This window comes from Dermacentor silvarum, chromosome 1 (assembly GCF_013339745.2).
Source record: "Dermacentor silvarum isolate Dsil-2018 chromosome 1, BIME_Dsil_1.4, whole genome shotgun sequence".
Lineage (NCBI taxonomy): Eukaryota > Metazoa > Arthropoda > Arachnida > Ixodida > Ixodidae > Dermacentor > Dermacentor silvarum.
This window is the reverse complement of record NC_051154.1, coordinates 123,289,873-123,315,064: the sequence shown is the minus strand read 5'-3', so window position 1 is coordinate 123,315,064 and position 25,192 is coordinate 123,289,873. Positions and strand designations below refer to the sequence as shown.

General features: G+C 48.5%; 2 protein-coding genes across 2 annotated transcripts; both read right to left on the bottom strand.

The window, feature by feature from the left end:
• LOC119435968 (protein phosphatase 1 regulatory subunit 3C) lies at window positions 1-23,842 on the bottom strand. The gene is made up of 3 exons (XM_037702685.2): window positions 23,262-23,842; window positions 9,454-9,731; window positions 1-5,042 (listed from the first exon to the last, which is right to left on the bottom strand). The coding sequence occupies exons 1-3, from the start codon at window positions 23,500-23,502 to the stop codon at window positions 4,662-4,664; spliced, it is 900 nt and encodes a 299-aa protein (XP_037558613.1). The 5' UTR covers window positions 23,503-23,842; the 3' UTR covers window positions 1-4,661.
• Window positions 1,215-2,009, bottom strand: LOC119456042 (uncharacterized). The gene has a single exon (XM_037717671.1). It carries the CDS (start codon window positions 2,007-2,009, stop codon window positions 1,215-1,217), a length of 795 nt encoding a protein of 264 aa, XP_037573599.1.
• Window positions 23,843-25,192: the final 1,350 nt, after the last annotated feature.

Genomic DNA, 25,192 nt, shown 5'->3' with positions numbered 1-25,192 from the left:
CCAAGAGGATGCACGTAAGTTTAGCGCTATGGCCCAAGGTCCTCTCTTTCTGGTCCAGCGTCTCTCAGTCCTAGTTAGAAACACAAGGTTTCAGCATAGCGGAAACATACAAGCGTAGACGTGTAGCGGGAGGCCGGTATACAACAGCCGCGCCTGACAGACTGACTGACTGAAAAACTTTATTGGCCGAAGTATTGACAGGGAGGGTGTGGAGCGATCCTTAAGGGACGTTCCTTATAAACACTAGATGGGCTCCTCATTACAGGAGCCCATTGGCTATAGCTGCGGCTCGGGCACGCACGACCAAGGCCTTCTGGCTCGCCAGGTCGCAGCAGCCGAGCAGGGCCGCCTCCAGTTCTCCCGGGTAGGGTTGGGTATATGGGGAAAGTGCGGGGTGGATTGGCATGCCCACACCATGTGGAAAATGTCCAACGATGTTTCCTCACAGTGGGGACACTTCCCTGTGCACGCAGGGTCGAAATGTTTTAGGACTGCCGGGCACAGCAGCGTTTTAGTATAGAGGCGAAGGAGTAAACGCTCCTCCGCCTTCGTGAGGCCCTTACAGGGCTTAGGAAAGATCGCGTGGCCGAATTGGTGATGTTGGGTGATTTCCTTAAAGGTAAAAGCCAGATCGCGTGGCCGAATTGGTGATGTTGGGTGATTTCCTTAAAGGTAAAAGCCGGATTGGGGTCGGAGTCCGCATCGAGGGGAGGCGAGGGCGATGGCCGGAGAGTAAGCGCGCGGGCAGCGGCGCCAGCCGCTTCGTTGCCCTCGAGACCCGTGTGCGCGGGCGTCCATATTATCGTGCGGGACGCGGGGGCGCCGAGATAATCGCTGTTTTGAAGTATGCGGTACGCAAAATAGGGAATAAAGCCCCTTTCGATGTTCCTGCAGGCCCCTCGCGAGTCGGTGATGATGACCCACGACTCCTGATCTGTGGCGGCGAGCGCGATGGCCACCTCTTCCGCATGTGTTATGTCTTATGCTTTGAACGTAAGGTCGTTCACCGCGGTCTTTTGGTGGACGACTGCGGTCGTGTACCAACCCCCATGGTGTGGGCCGGAGGCTTCCACGTAGAATACTCCTTTGTTCCCATAATGGCGTGCCAAGGCTTCCGCCCGCGCGAGGCGCCGGTCACTATGGTCGTCTCGCGTCATGTTGGCCGGAAGAGGGCGTACGTGCAGGGCGTATCTCCAAATTTCGGGGATGCGCACTCACTCTTCCGTTAGTGTTGGATGTGTACGGGCAAGAAGGCGGCGACCCGACGGCGTCCTTGAGAGTCTTTTGTAGTGGTTCATCAAGTGTGCTTCTCGGAGCTCCGCGAAGGTGTTGACCATCCCCAGGCCCAGGAGGCGCTGGTTGGACGTGTTGACCGGGAGGTCGAGAGCACGCTTGTAAATTTTACGGAGAACCACCTTGAGGGCGTTCACGTCCAACCTGCGAAGGTGGAGGTAAGGAGTTGAGTAAAAGACTCGACTGGTTACGAATGCGTGCGCCAGCCGCAAGGCGTTTTTGCACCGTAACCCCCCGCATTTATTGGAGACCCGGTGGACCATGCGGCCCACCTGGTCCCCCACCTTGCGCAGTTTGGCCAGTGTTGTGTCGACTCGGCGGTGTTTATGAATTAAGAGACCCAGTACTCTGATCTCGTCGTGTTCTGGGATAGGTCCGCTAGCTAGGGACAGTTCAATTTTGGTAGTGCACTTTGGCGAGGGGTGAATGTGCACAAATTCCGATTTGGCAGGGGAGCATTGAAGGCCACAGTGGCGGGTGTAGGCGTCCACGATCTCCGCCGCTTGCTGCAGGTTGGCCTCAATGTCTCCTACCGATCCGTGTTTAGCCCAGATGGTAACGTCGTCGGCAAACAGCGCGTGCTGTATGCCTTCTACACTCTCCAGCTGAGCCGGGAGTTTCATCATTGCCAAATTGAACAGTAGAGATGAGAGGGCTGCGCCCTGCGGGGTACCTCTCGTGCCTAATTGGTAGGGGCCGTGTTCTTCATCTTGCATCCGGATATACGATTGCCGGTCGGAGAGAAATTGCCTATAACGTACTGAAACGTGTTGTGTTCACAGTTGGTTTCGGAGAGGTGCATCAGAATTATGTCATGTGTGACATTGTCAAAAGCGCCTTTCAAATCAAGGGCGAGTACTGCCTTGCCATTCAGGGGGTATTCGACGGGATTAGAATTTCGCGGTCTAGTTGAAGCAGGTCGTGGAGCCGGAACGGTTGATCCAGCTCCGCGTTCTCGGAACCTGCATACGAGTACGCTGGCCCTAGGGGGTCATGTTGGATACAGAGGTATTGATCAAGTAGTTTGCATGCTAATTTTGAGGTGTCTCCGTCGAAGCCATGGATAGCCCGTTGGAGATGTTTTTGTGTCTCGGCTCTGGTTTGACTCGGGTCGATTAAGGCGCGAAAGAGACCCCAAGTGCTCCGGCTAGACATTTGTCTAGCGGCCGTGTTGCATCGGTCTACCCAACTCGAGTCCGCGAGCTGGGCCGCGTACTCATGCCGCTCGTTGGGTGAGCTCGGCGATACGAGTTTTAAGCTTCCGATTGTGTTTTTGGCGGCGCCATCTGCGGACGAGGCAGTGCCACGCCTCCCAGAGGTGCAGGAGGTGGTTGTCCACCTCCGGCGTGGCCTCCGATAGTTGAACTTGAGTTTCTGTCCAACGAAGGCGTGTAACCAATTCTTGTGACCACGCGTGGTAACCTTGTTCGCGGATAAGGGCCGAATTAGTGTAGTTTTGCCGGAATTTTGTCTAGTCGGGTAAGCGGGCTTGGGCGTGGGATCTTGCCAATGGTTTGGTTCGGACGGTGGTGTCGAGTATGCAGTGGTCACTGCCGAGGGTTTCCTCGGTGTTGGCCCATTCTGCGTGTCTAATGTTTTTGGTGAAGGTAAGGCCCGGACACGTGTCCCGAGTTATGGAGTTACCAACGCGCGTTGGATGTGCAGGGTCGGTGTGAAGAGTCAGGCCCAGCGTGGACGCAAGTTCCGCCACCTTGCGCCTGCGCTTCTCTTCACGCACGTACCCCCAGAGTGTGCTGTGAGCGTTGAAATCACCCACGATCACCAGCGGGTCCCTGCCCGCAGCCTTCAGGGCCCGACTGAAGAGGGCTTCGAAAGCTACATTTTTGAACTTGGGAGGACAATAGATGTTGAGTATATGTAATGGTGCCTTTTGTTTCTTAAGCGGAAGAAGGGTGACGTACCATCACATAGGAATATTCACTATTCAGTTCCAAATCAACCTGGTTGGCTGTATAACATTTGTGCACGCACATACAGGAAGAAGGTCCTGCTGGAACGTGACATAGCTTGTAAGGGTGGCGCCGCTCCAGCGGCAACATTTGTTGCGACATTGTGATCGACGCTCTATAGGAACACCTATCGCATTGTGCACGGCTCCTTTCTTCGAAAAAAAAAAAGTGCATGAAAATACCTTCGCTATAGGGTCATCGCTGTCAGCGCATTTGCGCCAGGGGATAACTGGTACAGTGCCGACCACTGCAATGAATGCTCAGCCACGCTTTGCTTAAACGAAATGTCACAATGTGCCGCCACTAGCGCTGCTGCTCACGTTCTCCGGTATTTCAGTTTACGCATACGTCAGTACGTATCCTCCACGCTAAAACTCAGCATCTATCATCACCGCAGACCTTCCTCCGAAGATCACCATTGCGGATATCGTGTTGGAGCGTAGCCAGCGCAAGCACGGAGTTAAAACAGGGGGAAATGAAGTGGATTTCGAAGAGGAGAGCGGACGCTTCGGCCGGTCGTGCCGCTGCGTCGTACGCCACCGAGCAGAAATAAATGTAGCCGCCATCGTCTCGTCTCTCAGCGATCGCTTTACACTAACTACCTAATAGAGAGCTTTAGCTTGTCAGTATACGTATTGCAATTTACGGAACACCGGCGACATAGATGATCGCGGCAGCGATTACACCCACGTCTTGTGGTTGTTTGTTGAACCACAAAGCTGCTGTCGGTGGATTACAAGGGTGGCGGTTTGGGCGAGTTGATATTCCATATGACGTTTTCTTGACATTAGCCCCCCAACTCAGAATTTGGGTTGCGCTAATGTAAAAAAAAAAAAAAAAAAAAAAAAAACATCATAGTCGAAGGAAAAGTGTCACTATGTGCATTCGTGATTATGTTTCCGCCAACGTTACTAGATTAGTAACGTCGATTTCCGCAGACACCTTTACGCCACCGGCTAATTTCGCATATTCTGACATTGCAATAACTTTATGCGGTCTTGGTTGAACTCAACATTGTAAGATGGCGCCACTAGAGCTGCCGTTGAAGTATCCGATATTAAAATTAAATTGACGGGTTTAACGACCCGAATCTGCACAGTGGGTTATGAGAGAGACCACAGTGGTGGGGGGGATTTTTTAACACATGGAGTTCTTTAACAAACAGCTATACGCAAGTGCACGAGCGTTCTTGCATTTCGCCCCCATCTAAATGCGGCCGCCACGTCCCGAAGTCGAACCTCGTGCTCGGCAGCAGAACTCCATAATCCACCGCGGCGGGTCCTCTCCGGCATTCTGCGAATGGCAAAACGTACGTATACAGGCAAAGCTAGAGAAACCCTGGAGGTATGGCGTCCTGCTTTTTCAATCTCTTTCGCGTGCACGCAATCTGGAGGGGCGTCAGATCCAGTGGAGCCAGCTTCCGCACGGCGCCTTGTGGTCGGCTGCGGTCCGCGGCGCGGCTGTAGGCCGACCGCCGCCGCAGCGTCGGAAGCGGTAGTTTGCGCCCCCGTTGTTGTCCCAGAAGCGGCGCCCGTCCTCGGTCTCGAAGCAGACGGCCAGCTCGCAGCGCAGCGGCGCGTCGGCCACGCTGAGCGCGAACTCGAATTGGTCCACGCCGTCAGCCAGCGAGCCCGGCACGTACGAGGCCGGCCAGTCCACGTGCGACTGCCACCCGTTGGCGGTGTAGCGCACGAACACGTGCTTGTGGTACGTCAAGTTGGCCACGCTCACCGTGCCGTGCAGCGTCAGCTCGCGCACGGACAGCGCGCTCAGGCACACCTGCGCCGCATCGAGGGACAGTTGTTAGCAGTGTCCTCTCCCAGGCTGACGGGGTGTGCTTTATTTTTTATACGTTCATAACGATGCTGATCCTTTGCCGGTATTTTGTAGCGATGCGTTATGCTTTATTCTATACTAGCCTTATCATCCACCGCTCACGCCCGGCTCATCCCGATGATAACGTGAGCGGACCGTCGCTCTGACCACTGACCAAGCGCGAAAAGCGCGAAAAGGCATTAGCAATGCAAAGGCATCGCTACAAAATACCGGCCCTTGTCAGGGTAACGACCTCGTTGACAGGCATGCGTAAAAAAATCGCAGGAGCGGGCTTCTCCCCATAAGAAGTCCTAATGTGGAGAAGCCAGATTTAAAGGCGTCATTACCATTTGTGGAGGGACGCCTGTAAAGTATGTTTCTGGAGTTAAAATTAAATGTTAGACGCCCCTTTTTTTTTCTCTTCTTATTCTGCCACGGTGCGATGACCGTACTGGCATTGATATCCAGTACTGGATACTTTTAACGGCTACAAGAAGCCGCAGCGGGGAGCTCAGGATAAATTTTGACCTGCTGGAGTAATCGTTAGCCTAAACATCAATACAATAAGGTCATATTACATTTGGTATTTTCAAAATACGGCCACCGCAGCCGGGAGTCAAACCTGCAACCACGTTTCTAGCAGCAAAACTCTGTGACCGATAAACCATTGCAGCGGGAGCGTATGGACACTCCTCCCCTTAACTGAAAATGCTTCAAACTGCAACAGAAACTTCCCAACCCATTAGGCCCTTCTTGCACCGTCCACCTAACCTATTTCAATATTCTTTTTCACCACTAATCTAACTTAGTTATATCGTGCTTTCTGCATATTATGTTCTCAATTACTGCATTTTGTTTTTTAATCGTAACGTTCCCCGTATCCCGGTCTCTTATATCGCGCGGAAGGCCCTTCTACTGAATCGATTTATAGCAGAAACAAGCATCATCGACATTTTTTCGAAAATATTTTGCGTCAATTATTTCGTCCGTAAGCGCAGGAATTTGGGCTCGAAACGTTTTGCGCCCTGCATGTATCGAACGCTGGCTTTATTCAAGGTTTTATTCCTCAGTAAATTTGCTTCGGAACTTGCAATATTCTCACAACAAATGACATAACGTACATTGTAAGCGCGTGTATAAAAACGGACTTTTCAGTACGCTTCTTGCTTCTTGACGACGCTGTTTCCATCCGTACGGTCCTTCTAAGTACTGCGCACACTACTAAAATTGCTTTTAGCATTTCTTTTCTTAACGTTTCTTTTGTCTTTCTTTCCTCTTTCGCCCAGATCATTCACTAAATTATCTGCCACTTTGTAACGTAACGCTTTCTCTTCGTTGAGGTACGAACAGTTATTACGTAGAAGTCCGCACATTCAAGCCACATAAACGTCGTCACTGCTCCTCAATCACGCCACACTGTTTTGCATCAATGCAACGAGGAAGAGAGCCAAGTTGTGCTCCCAACCGTCGGCCTCGCGGAGTCTGGCGCCACTTCGTGTTTTTTTTTTTTTTTTTTTTTTTTTTTTCTTTCTTTTTTTTTCCTCCGAACGTGCCACTCAAGTAGGCGTGCATGGCGGCGCGCACGCATCCGCCAGGCAGACCGCACCATTGAAACTCCGCGGAAGCGGCCAAGTGCCTCCAATGCCTCGGCGCAATTTGCCGGCTCACCGCACGAGCACCTCGCATATCCGCGGGAGCCGCCTGCTTAGCCAGGCCAGCCGCCAAACAGGGCCCACAGCGCTACAGCAGACACGCTTGTCTGGCGCCGTTCCAGACGAGCCACTTGCGCGCCAAATGGAAACAAGTCTCCGGCTCAACAGCGAACAGCTGGTGTCGTCGCAATCGGCACGTGGTGGTCAGTCATATTCTAAGGAGGCTTGTTATACTCGAGGAAAGGCGCCACAGATCTCTGGTTGCGCGTTTCCTCGACGCGCCGCGATTTTTCAGTGCATTAATTCGCGAGACAAGTTGCGGGGCGGCTCCCCCCTAGTGCGCCCTCAAGGGAATCCGCCCTAACTCTGTATTTTGTCTTATCAGCTATCCGTATAAGAGGATGCGAGAAACAAAAAAACGCGCAAGGTAGGAGAAGGGTGTTGGGCGGAAGGGCGCAAGAAACATAATAACCCGCCATGAGTGAGGAAAGCAATAGAGTCAGATATTCATTTATTTGATTAGTTATTTATTTATTTATTTTTATCTCATTGTACAGTATGCAAACATTTTCCTACCTCTCTCCCCGTCACTTTCCTCAACACCTTAACCTATACCTGCACTGCAGACCGCCGTTCAGGTGTCAGCAGATGTAGCTGGACAGTTACAGTGCGGTCATCATGTAATTTCCTTACTTTTCATCACTGTAAAGTAAAATAAACAACTAAATACTACTAATATACAGTGACAAAATAAGTTCCACTTCCAACATAAACAATCGAAGCCAGGGGTCGCTTCCACGATGCCAAACGTCAACGTGAAACTGCCCACAGAGGTTCTCCAACGCGGAAGCTGCGAAAGATCGTAAGGAAAAAAAATGCGAGGACACCTAACCACTTCTTATGAGTTGTGAATGCGAAAGCATTAATGTCCAACTGAACGCCGCTGAGCGGTCCTTCGAGTTACGAACTCCTCGCGGGCAAGCGAGCACGTTGAGACGCTTGGCGCGTTTTGAGTTGGTCTTACCGAAGCGCAGTTAGAACGGAGGCGAGAGCTTGCGCGGACAAGGAACGCGCGGGTAACACAGGCTTCCGAGAGCGTGGGTGACGTGGCGTCGCGGCGATGCACTAGCTCTCCCCACACGCGCAACACCTGGCGCGCTATTGCGGCAGCAGGTGTTCCTTTTCGCTCGCTCTGCTCCGTCGAGGCACGCTCGTGACGTGGCCAATGGGAATTTAGGTGCTGTTTCGCTGCTCCAGACGACAGACGCCGGCGTTTTTGCTCAATTGACTATTTGATGCTTTCGCATCAATAGGCAGTTTTAGTTTAGCGTTTTTACCAATAGCGGCCTTAGCGGAATAGCGGGATCGAAAAGCGCATGCGCAGAACGCTAAACGATTCATACCGTTTAGCCGTACGTACGCTATTTCTCAGATTTAACGTTACCATCTTTGCGTGGTTTACGTAGTTTACGGAAAACATGGCGGCGGTCCCGGCCGCCCGCTTCGAACTGAATTTGGCTATGTTCTTGTAGAATTCACTTCGTTCGTAGCAAATGACTGTGTAAACGGCTTTCGCTTAGTCTCAGGCCGCTTGATGCAGGCAGAGGAATCGGGGTAGCGAGTTGACTTTGCACAGATATAGTGTGCAGTGTGGAGTGACTGAATGTGCTTTCAGAAATCAAATTGTTTAATTATAAAGAGCAGGCACGATGATTAAAGTTGACATAACTGCCCAGCGAGCGGCTCCGTATAACATGAAATGTGCTCGCAACTTGTATAAGCGATGGCGGCAGACAAACGAATAAAGGTTGAACTTTGCACACAACCAGGTGACTTCTGTACGTTCTGGGACAGGTCCTGAAAAGCGCCTCATACAATCAGAATTCATTGGGAGCAAAGATCGTAGCGATGTGCGCGACGGCGGGCCTCGCAGGGGGCGCGGCGCGTGGGGAGAACGTGGCGTCAGCGGCTATATAAGAATAGGTCGGCGCAGAGGCGTTCGGACGACGGCGCATGTTAGGTGGTGTGATGCATGACGCCAGCGACTCAGAAAATATGGCCGCACGTTGCAAGGAAGCGTTATATTGCACAGAGGGTTCGTATAAGATAGGGTAAACGCCAGCGCCTCTTTTATATTCCCCACACACAACACGTGTCAAACGATTTCCGAGGCGACTTTTTTCCCTTTCGTATCAAAGAATGCAATCAATTGAAGCAGCTTCCTAAAATTTCAGTAAATAATCGCGCAATATTGAGTTTGTATCTTCATTCACGTTCGTGTATTATATTTCCAGTCTTTTCTTTCGTGCCAATTCTCACGCACTTTGATGCTAATTGCTTTCGAACGGATAACTTCGTGTGGATTAGTTATCTGCTGGGGGTTGTGCTTCACAAACTGCACACACTGGCTTTGCAACGGCTTGCTAATCACTTTCTGCACAGTGTCATGTGCTATGCTGAATAATAATAATATTAATGACAACAATTATTATTATTATTATTATTATTATTATTATTATTATTATTATTATTATTATTATTATTATTATTATTATTATTTTATTTATTGACGTTCTTGTGATACGTGAAATAAGATGTCCGCAGCTTTTTCTGTCGGATGAGCCTTCGCTCAGCAGTGTCACGAGTGTGCGTCCGTCCGCGCTCCCGTCGTCAACGCCCTCGCGGTTGCGCGCACCTCCTTGCAACTCGTTCCAGCCACGCACCTTGTCCCGGTGTATGCGTTGCCGCAGCTCGTCCCCGCTGGCCGGCGAGAAATCGGCTTCGAGGGCGGCCGGCGCGGCGTTCGGCTGCTGCTGCGGCGGCGGTGCCGCCGGAGCGGCAGGCGTCCGGATGCGGTGCACGAGGCGGCGCACGTGCTCCAGCTCCAGGCCCAGCGAGTCGGCGAACGTGACCAGGCGGCCCCGCCGACGGCGCTCCGGCCACGCGGGGCTCTTCTTCGCAGTGTCCCGGCGCAGGATGCCGCGCAGCGCGCCGCCCACCGCTGCGTGACAAGCACAGTCAGGAAGGAGCCAGCGAAGAGCTCGGTCTCGAATCGCACCCGCGTGCACGGAAGTTCGCACGGTCACACAGCGTGCTCTGCTTCGCCCACTCCGAAGGATAATTATTGATTCAATTCTTGCGGCAGCTGCGACACTGTTAAAAAAGTGACCACAGGAAACCGGAGGAATTTACGCAAAAAAAGTAAGCAACAAAGGAGAACCCCGCGGGCCCTTTCTAGCGCTGTCATAAACAATCCAGACGCTCACTCCTAACACACTTCGAACATACACCCCGCTCGAGTGAACGGAAGTCCTGGGAGCCGCTGGACTTCCGTTCACTCGAGCGGGGTGTTTTCAGCGTATATAGGTCTTGCCTTGAAAAGCAAGGCCTTGGAGGCCACCAACCCAGAGGTCGATGGGCCCTCCTTCAGAGACGGCGCAGCAGCGCCGGCTGCTGTCGCCTGGGGGGTTGGCGGCACCACCGCGGCCACACTCTTTGTGGTCCTGGCCAATGCCGCAGTCTGCTGTGGCGTTGCCCCCTTACGCACCACACCACCATACCGTGCGGTATGAAAGAAGGAAACACGCTTCCGTGCTTATTGGAAATATGTGTTTTGTTTTACTTTTAGTGTGATGACGTCTTTTCTTTTTCCACGTAGGGCAGGATCGAGAATATGCTATTGGTCACCATCGCAGTTTGGACAGCGGAGTGTGCCAGTACAGTTGTCAGAAGCGTGTTGATGGTCAGCACATTTTGCGCATGTCAGTCAACATCGGCAGTTTTGCGAGCCATGGCCAAAGCTTTGCCATTTTAAACATCAACGCGCATTTGGGATATACGGCCTTGGATTTTAGTATATCCTGTTTCGAGGGTCTTTGGGAGAGTACTGGAGCCAAATGTAAGGACTGGTTGCTTCGTGGAAATTTCATCGTTGTCTCGTTTATTCTTTATTCGTTGTACTTGTGTCACGTTTTGTGCTTTCCAGCCCTCTAGGAGCTCTTCTTCGGTAAAGTTCATCTATTAGAAATTATTCCTTTGGATATGTTCAACGATCGGAGTGGGGTCAACGTGAATTGTACATCCCCGAATGGTACGAGCTGGTGCTGGTCGCGAACCTCAAGCTGGAGGTCGCTACTGGCCATTTCCGTGACCTTGTAGCCTGGACCTAGTGTATCGGTTAAACATTTGGCAACAATGAAGGATGAAATCACTCTGACGGTCTTTTCAGCGTTCTCACTATGACTAACGTGAAATCATGGAAAGGTTTCTTTGCGCTGCCCCCCCCCCCCCCAAAAAAAAAAAAAAAAAAAAAAAACTGCACCATTTCTTCGGTGCGCCCTCTTTCGGTAAGAGGGCGATCAGGCAGATGGAGGAAAGACGATAAATCCATAAATATTTACTTAATTTCGGCGGCTATGCCAGCCACACGTGTTGGGCTGCTAAACACGAGGTCGCGGTATCGAATCCCGGCCACGGCGGCCGCATTTCGATGGGGGCGAAATGCGAAAACACCCGTGTACTTAGATTTAGGTGCACGTTAAAGGATCTCAGGTGGTCCAAATTCTCCGGAGTCCCCCACTACGTCGTGCCTCATTATCAGATCGTTGTTTTGGCACGTAAAACACCATAATTTTAATTTTATGCCAGCTACATACCACCGAGCCCGACAAAGGGACGCTACGAGACCTGAAGGAAACGCCGACGCCAGATGTACATAGCTACTATAACCTAATATATTAGACCCAATGTTGGATAAACTACACCAGGTGCCTAGCTGCCTGGAAAATCGGAAGTAAAAGGATGTGAAGGGAGGAAAGATTAAAAATGAGAGAGAAAGGCGAAGGTTGGAGGGGAGGACAACAAAAGGGAACAACCGATTTCCCCCGGATGGGTCAGTCCGGGAGTGCCGTCTACGTGAAGCTGAGGCCAAAAGAGTGTGCTGCCTCCGCCGAATCCAAACACTGCTGACGCAGACGCCGCTGCGGGGCCGACCAGTGAGGATGGAAGGTGGCTAAAGGGGGCGCATAACGAGAGGATGCGCCACTCGTGCATTAATTACGCATGCACGCGCATCCATCCCCCCTGCGCTATCTATGACGGCATTAACGCGTTGGTTATGTCCCGCCGGCCATCGCGCAAACAAATTAAGCGGAACCTTTCTGAGCGGGAACTGTCGAAGTTATGCGTATAGCATTATATGGCGGTAGGCACGGTGCGGAATGTATATGTTCGGCAATGTAAATATGTGCATCTCTCTGCTCGTACTACTCACGCATATATAAATAAATACCACAAGCTACATCAGCATAACCCTGACACACATCATTACCACGCATAACACATTCCGCATCACGCCGACCGCCATATAAGCCTACGCATATCTTGGAGAGTTCCCGTTCAGGGAAGTTCCGCTTAATTATTATTATTTTTTTTTGCGGGAGGGGGGGGGGAGGAGGTGTAATATCGGAGTTTGTTTGCATGCAACCAGAAGAAGGCCCTCGACCCTCTCAACTAACCCGCCGCGGTGGCTTAGTCAGCTAATGCGTTGCGCTGCAGCACGAGATCGCGGGATCGAATCCCGGCCGCGGCGGCCGCATTTCGATGGAGGCTAAATGCAAAAAAAAAAAAAAAAAAAGAAAGAAAAAAAAACCCGCATATCCACGGGGTGAATGATGATGAGTGGGCGAAGCTCCGGAGGGAATCATCGGTAAACCGTGAATCTTCCGTGTAATTTGCCGAGTCTCGCCGCACTAAATCGAACGATTTACTTCCACCAATGACACGCGCCATATGTGACGTCATTCCTATTTTATAACAGCGCCCTTCATTATAATTGCACCATCTCCCGCTTAAGGGGACGCTAGCACAAACGCGTTAGAAACGTGCAGTACTCTCTAGTAAGGGGGAGAGGCCACAGCGTCTTACGCAACCGTTTACACATGCCGGAACGTGCACCGCGTTTGCCGACGCCATCACATGACTGCTGAGAGAGTATAACCCCCGTATTCATAAACGCTCCTCGACTTGAACTTGACTTGCCACCGCCTTCAACGCGTTTCGAACGCGCTGCCCAAGGCGGTGGCAAGTCAAGTTCAAGTCGAGGAGCGTTTATGAATACGGGGGTAAGGCGGAGAGGCCACAGCGTCTTACACCAGCTTCTTACACGGGCCGTAACGCGCTAGCACAAACGCGTTAGAAACGTGGTCTTTCGTTAATGTTGGGTATTTATTGTCATCGTGGTGCGTGTGTCCATGCATGTGCGCTTCGTGGCGTAGTGATTAGCGCCGCGCGTTCGGAAGCGAGGGTTGCCTGGTTCGATTCCGCGCTACGGACACAACTTTCGGAATTTTTTTCATAAAAGTAGACGTGGCTACCTACTACTACTACTACTACGACTACTACTACTACTACTACATACTACAGAGGAGGGACAGACCCACACCCTAGGGAGCTTCGCCCCTAAAACGCCCGTGTGCTTGCGTTGTAGTGCACGTTAAAGAACCCCAGGTGGTCAAAATTAATCCGGAGCCCTCCACTACGGCGTGCCTCATAATTAGAACTGGTTTTGGCACGTAAAACCCCAGAAAGAAGAAGACCCTGTCAATTTCTACCAGCGCGAGTCTACCATACTCCAGAGGGTCGAATTTGGCACGACTCTCATGTTCACATTAGAAAAGACCTTCAGCATGGCCTGGCACTACTGCCCATTCAACTCACTTCAATTTCGAATGAGGTCCACAGCGAAAAGCTCTATGTATGCGCAGTATTTCTTGAAATCATAACCGAACAAGTCGTCGCGCCTTAAGAAAACAGTACAACCATTTGTGTCTGCTGTCGATAGCGAAAATTAAAATACAAGTTTGTATTGTCTAATACATGTATTGTATTTCATGTATACATAAATGATATTTATTACCTGGTAAATTTTATATTAGTTTATCAGTTTTCCTATCAGTCAATGCGAATTTGCATTGGGTCCATACTAGTCGATAGGTAATTTTTATTAGTGTCCATACAGTGTCATATGCTGATGGATAACCGTAGTGTCAGGTCCACTGTCAATTATTACTGTTATATGGTTTGTTGTCATCTATTTGTGTTAGAATTTGTACTCGTATTGGAACTAAATGCGGTTGTGAGGGGGCTCGATATGTCAATTGGTCCGAATCGATCGCTGGACGAGAAATGCCATCAAACAAAAAATACATTATTATTATTATTATTATTATTATTATTATTATTATTATTATTATTATTATTATTATTATTATTATTATTATTATTATTAGAGCATGATTATAATTTTATAATTTTAACACTAAAAGGGGTCTTTGTAGTTTGGTAAAATCAGTGGAGCGTCGTATTGAGAAAAAGATCTGCCATAAAGCTTTACCTATTTGTTTTGAACCACTGGCACTAATTGTATGGCGACCCAAATTTTGCTTGCATATATACAGGGCGTCCCAGCTATCACGCATCAAGTTTAGAAGAAAAAAAAGCGAAGCCTGCTATATGCGGTTGAAACTTTTTTTTGTGTGTGTGGTTGACAGAACGTTTAAATCTCTTCAAAGCAACGAAGTGGCTATGAGAAACGCTGCCGTGGAAGGCTCAGGATTATATTATACCATCTGCCCCTACCTAAATATCCCATATTGATATTTACCTAAATATCAATATGGGAGGGGGGGGGGGGGGCGTCTTTGCATTCGCCTCCAATGGAATATGGCTGCCGCGGCATGGAGTTGAAGCCAGGTCAACGCCATATCCACAGTGCCACCGTAATTAAAGCTAGTCACGCCTTAGTATTTCTTACAAAAAACACTCGTGTTCCTTCCCTGCAGACTGCTTATTAGTTGATGGAACAACCAGAAGCCATCGTTAAACATGACGTTTGCACGGCGCGACGTTATTAGAAGAGAAATCACGGAGACCGAACACCGCAGCCTAACATCAACATTCATTGCTTTCTTTTGCACTCAGGACGAACTAATGCAACATGATTCTACGCATAACAGATAACCGATGACAATAGGTAATCCTATGAAAATTTAGAGCGATATCTGAGACTATCATTCTTTTTTGTTTTTAATGCCACGCGAGAACTGTAAAAATGATAACGTGATGCGATTTCTCATTTTGCCGCCAAATTAAAGATAACGGCACATAAGAGAGACTACACACATTTCGCCGCGCGTTCAGCAGTGTGTGTGCGTGCGTGACGTAAGTCAGGTGCAAATGTACGAAAGCATAGAAAACTTGGCATAGGTTAAGTTGTATGTAAGCCATAAATCGTTTGTTCAAGTGAAAACACACACACATTCGGGACCCGCATGTGATTATGCTTATCTGAAAACATCCTACCCTATTCGAACGGTCTTCGAATCGAATAGTCGGAATGCATAAACAGGGATAGTTTAAATCCTCTAGTGTGCGCAATCTAACATAAAGTGCGATAAATGTCATCCAGGCAGCCACATAAAAGGCGAGAAGTGGAGCAAGCTATCAAGTTACACAGACAGCCAGATTTTTCCTTCTAAACCGCGATCGTTCGCACAATGCGAAGAATTCCGGGTATGCGAACAAACTGCGTATTTGTTCCGAATGCCTCATTTGAACTTTTAATGAGCAGCACATCATAACGTGCAATGCTATGGCAGAAACTTGCTAACACTGTTAATAGTGGGATGTCAATGGTTCTTTATTTTCTAAAAATGTCGCAGTTTCGCCCGAAAGACGAAGTATCGATTATGATAGCAAATTATTTGACAGCTGTACTAAGTAAGGATAGTAGTTTTATCGGCCGTATTGTAAACACTCGCTAACTAAATTAACGAGCATGGTGTGACGCGCGCACGGGCAAGCATGAACACATCTCACTCGATGACCGCGGACACTTGCTGTCAAAATGCTTGCGCCTCTCGCTTCAACGCGAACTAAGCGGCGAGAACACAGCGCACACGAAGTCATCAACCCTCGGCGCACCTAGACTATGTACCCAACGCAGATCGCTTTCAAGATCCATAGTGCACGCACGAGTAGAACCCCCCCCCCCCTCCCTACCCGCCTTGCACGCGATGGAAGACGGCGGGCTTCCTCCCCACCTTCCTCCCTTATGCACGTGAGATCGAGCCACCAATCCTTCTCGGCTCACCCTTGCAAGCTTTAACTCGCACCCACAGCATACGGCGGGCGGCCGCGATGTTATCGCATTGGGACTTTATACGGAACATCACAGTGACGCCGACGACGACGGCGCAAATTCGCCTGGAGTGTCCCTATCATTGCTATCGCAATAAATTTTTTAACTATTTCGAACAGTATTCGATACACGTTTCTCGCACTATTCTATTCGGTCCTAATCACTTCCTAATCATGTTTGAGAGCAGCACTACGGCGGCGCGCAAGCGGGGCGCTAGGCCGGATTCTGTAATGGAGCCCTGAACCACTCCTCGAGCTTGGTGAAAAAACAGTCCGCGGATGGCATAAGCTGCTGTCAACATCTCAGCGAAAGTTCTGCATGAGTGCGGCGCGTGAAGCTCGCAAGCGGAGCGCGAAGTAATCTTTCTCTCAAACGCTTCTTTTCAACAGAAGTCTGCTCCTCACTCTTTTCTGGACGCTTTATTTCGTAATAAAGCGGATTCCCATGCGCGGCTGCTATTGGCCAAGACATCAATCAAGAAGGGCGCGTGTTTGGATCAATGCGCTTCTTTCCACTGTTATTGAGTATACATATTTATTGACGCAGTTTAATAAACAGACTGAAGCTAGCGAAAATCTATTTTCGAAGTTTGCAAATAATTACGTACTTCCGGAAGAAGCAGACACTCGGTCGTCTGCTCACGCTCGGCCGCGGTCGCCCGCGTAGGAATTACACATTGAATTACACAGTGTACTAAAATGCTTTGTAATGGGCTCAGAGGAGGGCGTGGGCTGAAGCGCTGCATGTTGCCTGCCGAGAGGGGGCGCAGCAACAGGTTCCTCCTTAGGGTGCCTCGATGCCAGCGCCGCCGTCGGCGGCGCTGGCATCGAGGCAAAAAAAAAATATTGCTCCCCAAAAACTCCCCCCCCCCCCCGAAAAAAAAAGTACTGCTCCAGTCAGGAATAGCCGAAGGACGGTAAAAGGCAGACCACTGTCACCTTCCAGACTTGTAGGCACAACTGTGGCTGCTGTTAAGGGATCGATGCTATTCCTAAATAAACGCAACACTGTTTTGATGATACAAATATAATCTCACTATCAGGGAGAGAGCAGTGTATACCTGACGACTGGAGCAGTATTTTTTTTATTTGGGGTGTTGCTACGCTGCGCTCCGCAAAACCTCAACGACCGCCGCTTCGCGTCGGCGCCCGACACCGCGGCTTCCGCCGAGGCACCGGGGCACAAACAGATCCGAGGCGCCGAGGTGGTTCACGTTCTCCCGTGCGGCGACGCCTCAGTCCTAGGGCACAGCTGCCTTGGAAAATGAATTGCGCCTCCGGGACACGGCAGCTGCCGAGCGGGCGGCGTTACTTTTACCATTTCACTTCGAAGTAAGTTGCCGGTTTTTGCAATGCCGACCGGGCAAGTATTTGTAAGGTAAAAAAGTGCGATTCTCCGAACCACTGCAGACGGCTCGGGGAAAATTTCACGTCGTTCCCGCGATGATGTTGAATGTCTGCCTAGTTTGTTCTTACAATCTTACGCTTCCGCGGGAAGTTTTTTTTTTTTTTTTTGCCTATGTCGGTGCCACCGCCTAATCATGAGCAAAGGGTTGACCCGTTACCTTCGTCATTATTATTATTTGGTTTGAGTACATATAACACAAGGACACGAAGGAAATAGGGAGGGAGCAAGCTGACAACTGCCACCGAGAGGGGCACAACGCCTGCCTACTCTTTCAGGGGGAGGGAATAGAGGAACTTAAAACATGAGGAAAGAAAAGGGGAGATGAAGAAAACCGCATCGGGTTTGATTGTTAAACTGCCGCGGTACACTACGCTGCTGTAGGAAAGTAAACTTGCCAAGCGCTCGCATAGGCTCGCAGGCCAATTTATTCACTAATTATGGATATGCAATCTCAAATGATTTGCCTACGGCACTCGTGCACGCTCGCTTTTACAAGACCACTTCCTTACAATACAAAGCATAAGAGTAAATTGGCCGAAACAAACAAGCATTTTTCAGAGCATGTATAAACACTTTATTTACAGTAACAAATACAACATATTGGTCAGGCGCATTTTGCAAAAATGTAGCAGCGCAGCATGGAGAAGCAAATCAGCATCCTACGCGACCACTCACCCCCCCCCCCCCCCCCTCCATGTTGCATATTTAGCCGAGGTCTCATCTTTCGGGGTTTCATTGCCTGCTTGTTGCCTCGCTTTTCTGCATTAACTCCTTTCACGAAGAAGTACGGCCCAGTAGTTAGGTAGAAACTGACCACCTTCGTTGTTAGTTCAGCCGCGTGTTCGCTGCAACCATGCAGGTTCGGAAGATTTGTGGGGATGGCGCCTTCCGATAGCAGGGGCCTTCCGCGAGGAATGCCCCTGCTATGTTTTTCATGTTGCTCTACAGTTTTCTGACACATTTCGCCTAATTATAATATTTGAGAGGTTGTCTAATTAAGACTACTTATGTAATTAGACGGAATGCAAGAAATAATCTGAGTATCTCCAAGCGACGGCAAGCAGCATTACCTTGGTTCTGTCCAGCTACGTGGCATTTGCATATTTTTAAATCTTGGTGCATGATAGTTGGGACACCACCCTGTATATCGCTGCTCGAAATGTAGCTCGCAGACCGCGCATGTTTCATCCAATATTTTATCTGCACAGTGAAAGTTCCGTTCCCACTGCTTTCTTCGTTCTCGCGGAACATTGAATAAGGATGCCTTCGGTGCGCCTTCCACGCGGCTGTACCCCGTACAGCACTCGGGCGCGAAACAATAGTTGCGGCGACGGTTAGGCATTTTCGCCAACCCGGGGCACACGTTTGTAACGTGGGCGACACACAGGGACAGGCACTACACGGAAATGAAGCCGGCAGCAAGCAACGAAGTCGCAACCAACCGACCGCCACTGCCGCATAGAACAAATAACCACCCGCACGCCAGACAGCGAAACTATAGTGACGAGTTCAGGATGGATGGATGAGGCTGAACCCTTTAAATCGGGCGGTGGCACACGCCACCTAGCCGTGACTATTAACATATTTTGTACTTTGTGGAGGGTGCCCCTTGGCTTGATTTTAGCCACCAATCACATAACCTCCGTTTGGTTATTTCTACCCGCTTACAGTCTATTTTGCCTCCACTGTCCATAAACCCCAATGCTTTGAAAAACCAGCCCTGTTGCTTTGCACTGTAGGGTTAAGCCCTTTACAGAAAAGTATGAGGTGTTCAGCCGTTTCCTCTTCCTCTCCACATGCACCGCACAACGTGTCTATACCTTGGTACTTGACTCGGTACATCTTATAAGGTCCGCAATACTCCCGTCCTGGCTTCAAACAACAAAGAGCTTCCCCTAGAATTGTCATAGATATTTTCTTTGGCAATTTCTTGCTTGAAAGTTCTGTATGTTCCCGGTGCTGATTTCGTATGCATCCCTGTTTTCCACAGACCCCTCTCTGTTACTTTAACCTTTTTCTTAACTGCTGTTTCTTGGTTCGCACCCCTCCTGCAGTCCAAATACTTGATTGACAATTTTCTGGTCAGCTTCCTCCATTTTGTGTCAACATTCCTCATGTACAAATAACTGAAAACTCGCCTTGCCCACCGCTTTTCCGCCATTTCTCTCAATCGCTCCTCAAATTCTATCTTGCTTTATTGTTCAAATTCTATTCTAGCTTCCCTGCCCTCGAATGACGTCCATCCCATGTCACCCTGTACCCCCTGATTTGGTGTATTTCCGTGGGCTCCCAAAGCAAGCCTACCTACCCCTCGCTGCTTAATTTCCAACCTTGCTCTAACCTCTGATCTCATGCACAGGACCGCATTGCCGAAAGTCAAACTAGGGACCATCACCCATTTCCAAATCCGTCTAACCACTTCGCACCTATTGTAATTCCACAGTGCCCTATTTTTCATCACAGCTGCATTCCTGCTACCTTTAGTCGTTACATAATTTTCATGTTCCGTTAGGTACTCAGCCCCATTGTTTATCCACACTCCAAGATATTTATACTTATCCACCACCTCCAGCGTAACCTCCTGTATCCTACGCTCGCTGCCCTGATTATCATTAAAAATCATGACTGTCGATTTTTCTTTACTAAACTTCAAACCTAAGCTATCTCCCTGTTTACCACAGATGTCCATTAATCCCTGCAAGTCTTCCTTGCTGTCAGCCATAAGTACAATGTCATCCGCGTACATCAGTCCTGGTAATGACTGTTTAATCCATTCTCCTTGCTTGAAAAAAGAAAGGTTGAAGCCAAGCCCGCTGCTCTCTAATTTTTTCTCTAATCCTTGTAAATACAGCATGAACAACAGAGGTGACAAAGGGCACCCCTGCCTAAGCCCCTGCTATATCAGATACCTTTTTTTTTCCCATTTTATAAGCACCTTGTTACTTTTATAAATATCTTTTAAAAAATTACTTACTCCATCTTCCACATCTAGAGTGCCCAGTATGTCCCACAAATCCTTTTGGATTACACTGTCATAGGCTCCTTTAATATCCAGAAATGCGCGCCTAGGGGCCTGTGTTCCTTTTCTGCTATTTCAATACACTGTGTCAATGAGAACGGATTATCTTCTAACCTTCTTTGTTTCCGGAACCCATTTTGTAGTTCCCCCAGCACCTCCTCGCTCTCCACCCATGCCTGCAGTCTGTCCTTTATAATCTGCATCACCACCCTGTAAACCACCGACGTCACTGTTATGGGACGGTAGTTGTTTATGTCAGATTGGTCCCCCTTTTCCTTATATATCATGCTCATCCTGCTTAGTCTCCACCCTTCGGGGGCTTTACCGTCCATTATCATTTTGCTTACTACCTCTCTTAATGCTTTCTTAGATTTTGGGCCCAATGTCTTTATTAACATAATTGGGATGCCATCAGGACCTGTCGACGTGCTACTAGGAACCCTCTTCTCTGCCCCTTCCCACTCGCTTTGTTCAAGTGGAGCCACTGCACTAACCAGTCTATCCTCACCTGATTGAGCACATGCTACATTTCATTCTTAAAATTTTTCTGTCATCATTGTTCTTGTATGTTCCATTGCTTCATCTCCTTCTAGCCAAACATCTTGAGCTGCAACTATAAACCTCTGCTCTAGGCTAGTTTTATTACTCAAGGAGTTGAGATGTTTCCAAAATTTCTTCGCTGCTTTTCTATCCTTTTTGTTTACTTCTGACAACCATTGGGTCCCCTTTCTTCTAATCTTCTCATTGATCAAATGGGATGCTTCCCTTCTACAGTTTAAGAAGTTATCCCATTTTCTGTCTACATCAGCTTCTGGTTCACCCCTCTGCTTTGAATATCTGTGTTCCATGGATGCTTCCTGACGTTTCTCTATGGCCTTCTTAACCTCCTCATCCCACCAGCTCTTAGGTTTAAGTCTTCTGTTCCCTTTGGGCCTGACTCGTACCTTAGCAAGCTCTAGCTCAAATAGCCCTGTTGAATTTGCATATGTCCATTCTGTTTTAGTATCCTCTGAAATTACTTCCTCAGTTCGTTGGGTTGCTATTCCCAGCTGCTTTTCCGAGTAAAATATCCCACCTGGTTGTTCATCTTGCCTCCTACCTTCTTTCATTTCTCTTCTAAAACTCAGCTTAATACGTTTGTGATCACTACCTAGACTTCTGGAGCCATATGCATTTATGTTCATTACCATTAGCCTATCATGTATCCTATGTGACATTAGTCCATAATCTATCATCCTATCGTCGACTGCATGCTCCCTACCTCCCATGTTATGTGCCCTTCACACTTCTCAGTACTGTTGCATACAACTAAGTCATGCCTCAGCAGGAGGAAGCTAGCTGCTGCAGCACCTCTAGCGGGCGCATTGGCAGGCAACAGCGGCCACTTCAGTGGAGAGCATAGGAACGTTGGGCGAGTGAGCCCACTAGAAAAGCTTCTAGAACACTAGCTTATCGATGTCGTAGCCATCGGGTCTCGCTAATTTCGACTAGTTTTGAACACTCAACTAGCCTCGAACCATGTGAAACTTAAGGTCAGACCACATGAACGCTTGTCAGCGCGCGGTCACTCCTGGCCGCTCCTGGTTAGACGCCTTGGCACACCGCTTCGTAACGATTTGTTGATAGCACTTTAAAATGCACAAGTTGGATATGGATGCGTCGGTCAAGCTGGTGCAGGACAAAGCCGTCCCGCACCACGTTAGCACAGCGAGACAGGAGTACTCAAGCCAAATCGTGCACAAAGCAAACGCTGCAGTTGCATGTAGCTGCGGTCTGCTATGTAGTACAGATAGCGGCCGCAACGAGTCCACTGGCTAAGTGCACTCCAGCTCACTGAGGACAACCGCGTTTGGCGTGTAATATACTTCAAATGCATTTCTCGACTTCGATAAAAAGGGATTCAGGGACCCTTTAATATTTCGCACGCTTTCTTTTAAATGCGGAAAACAGAGCCACGCAAGAGATTGCGTGCTGCAACCGAATTGATGTTTTCGAATGTGCTCTAAAACATACTGCTGACATATCTGATGTAAATATCCTAATTAAAATGTTAATTGTACATTACAAACTAATTAATTAGGAACAATACAAATATACTGGAAGCTTCTTGAGGTAACTTGCTGCTAACATTTCATCGCATAGAAAATTTCACTTAATTTAAAAGATAAAAAAAAAGAAAAAAGAAAAAAATTTTGAACTTGGTGAATGGATAGCTAGGACGTGTATTAGCTTCTCGAATTGAGTGTAAAACATTTGTTGGACCATCCTTATGTTTCATTTGACTAGGCTATGGGTTGTCAGCAAGTAGACTAACTGTTGGTTTCTAACTTTTTCAGTGGAACTTGCGCTGGGGTTGCGCACTTTACCATAGACTGTACATCAAGGAGAAACACCGGTGCTTCAATTTTCGGGGCTCCAAGAGAGGCTGCGTCGGAGGATGCTGCTGTAGTTGCAGCCGGAAATTCAACACTGGGTGTTCTGACGACTTGGGATTCCTTCATATGAATAAAATATCCACGCAAAAGTATGCCATTTCATAAGCGATAACACCTGGCTTTCACAGCGACTGGGTCAGCAGAACCAGAAGATATGTGCGGTTTGTGGCCGGAGTGGTGGCCATGCATGCACGGTTGACTTGACACGAGACTCTCACAGCTGACCCTGCACGCGCGCCAAGGGAAATTGGGGTGTTGGACACGCTACGAACTTCAGATGGCCCGGCTGTTGGGGCGTAGCAGAGAGGTCATACCAACAACATTAATATTTTTTTTTTTTTTCTATGGAAAGGTTCCGCGCAGGTTTCCGCGCAGGTTTCCGAGCTCGCTTCCATGACAACCGCGAATACTGCGTGCAAAGGCTCAACAAAATGATATAGTTCGGAAAGATGAAGGTCGGCGTTCTCTTACCGGCGGGAATGGGTTTCATGCTCAGCACATCGTCATCGCCGGAGTCCAATGACTCTCGTCTAAGGAAACTCGCTAGTAGCTTCATCTTGTGTTCCAAATGCTGCTCTTCAACCTCAGCGCACATGTGACACGACGAAAGGTTTCTGGGCAGGTAGAGGTAAATACTGTCCGCGTCGGCAGCATTAAGGACATTCGCGAACTCGCGTAGCTCGCCTGACGGCGAAGCACACGTCCTCGACATCGCCGCGACACTGCTTCCGGCACTCCCAGATCCGAACGCCGTAAACGAGCACAGCACTTTCCCTCATTGCTCGTGCCGCTGGGATGCCGCAACATCCAGCCGGATAAGCGAGTTCATGCTCCTTCTGTCGTGGCGACACTGACGCGACTGACGACGTCTGTTGACACCGCGGGCCGTTTGTCTGGAGAGCTTATCTTTGAGTGCAGCTCATTATATATAGGTGACCTCGAGTGCAGCGCTCACGCTATGCCTTCGCTTCGCTCCCACATCATTACCCATTCGTCACTCCACTCGGGCATAGAATAAAGAACCAGCTGACTCGGGTCCAACAACACTTTCCAACAACTACGTCCATCCACCTGACATTATCTATGGATTGATACGGAATAGTACCGCAGATGGTACGACTAATTCTGAAAAAAAAAATCTAAATTAGTGCAAGAGAAAGTTATAATTACAAAATTCAACCGCAGAAACTTGCGTTAAAGTTCAAATGAGAGTACCAGTCAGGCTACCTCGTTCTCGGTACAGAATGAAATTGGCCGGGTACGCTACTGTGCTAATATCTCGGCGGCCTAATAAGGCGGCAGTTTCAAACATCTTCCGAACTACACACGGAAGCCAAGGTAATATATCTATAATCCGACAAAAGCGACTTGTTGCACTTTCCTGAAAATTAACTTTCATTGCTACTTTCTTCCCCAAGCTTGTGTAAGATTTTCAAATGGAAACGAACTCCGTCACTTCAACGAAGTGTGGAATTCATTTTGCCACCGTCGACAGTCACTTTGAAGCATTGGTTCTTGTCCATAATATGTTCAGTATAGCCACCTTGATCAGTCAACAACTGTACATAAACTTCTCAAACATTCGGAGCATAGTTATATGTTTTTATCATTGCAATGCCACAAAGTTTATCACTCAATGTACTGAAAAAAGGGGAAAAGACAAAATAGTTTCATCTTCAAGAGTTCCAAAAGCTTTCTGAAACATAACATTAGCATCTATGAACAAGTGCACATCACAAGTGATAAAGTGGGAAGTTATTTTATAGAACTGTCACTCCCAAATCTGAAGACAGCAGTGTACTGCATAGCTTTGTGCAATAAAAGTCTATGCTACACTTACAGCAATATTGAAGTCAAAAGCTTTGATATTTGGTGAACTAATTCCCTAAATGTCACTTGTGATGCAACACTGAGCTATAGGATGGGTCACTTTTAATGAATGTTACAAAACTGGTCCCCAACAAGTGCCTGGTCAAATGGCTCTTTCTAACAGAGCCAGAGCTGACTGATGTTTCACAGCAACTACCTTTACCTTCTTAAGATTAATCACTATTACAATGGCTTGGTCAAGGCACAACTTCTGCCATATCCAAAGGCACCAAGTCAATGTCAAATTGAAGCTCACAACTAGGGATGTTTCAGTTCAAGCAGAATACAATGATGCTTGAGTTGCCAGAAATGTTCCCTGCCACATACCATACAAATGTTCAAGTGCATGACGGGTGCTCAAAGTTATGTGAATCATAAGTAATTAAAACATTTCGAACCAAGTGAAAAATAACAATTTGGAACATTTTAAAGTCAGTAACAGATCAAGAATGCAGGAGAGGATTCTGCCATAAAAGTGTACTGTTTCTGCTCCATCTTTTTGGGTTCCCACAAAATAGTTCCCTTGTGCAGGG

What these genes read in the sequence shown, in the direction of transcription:
- LOC119456042 (XM_037717671.1), bottom strand. Translation starts at nt 2,009, where the DNA reads ATGCAAGATGAAGAACACGGCCCCTACCAATTAGGCACGAGAGGTACC.
- LOC119435968 (XM_037702685.2), bottom strand. Translation starts at nt 23,502, where the DNA reads ATGTCGAGGACGTGTGCTTCGCCGTCAGGCGAGCTACGCGAGTTCGCG. An exon ending in CATGAAACCCATTCCCGCCG is followed by an intron (nt 9,732 to 23,261) that starts GTAAGAGAACGC and finishes CTTGTCACGCAG; the next exon opens with CGGTGGGCGGCGCGCTGCGC. An exon ending in AACGCATACACCGGGACAAG is followed by an intron (nt 5,043 to 9,453) that starts GTGCGTGGCTGG and finishes GATGCGGCGCAG; the next exon opens with GTGTGCCTGAGCGCGCTGTC.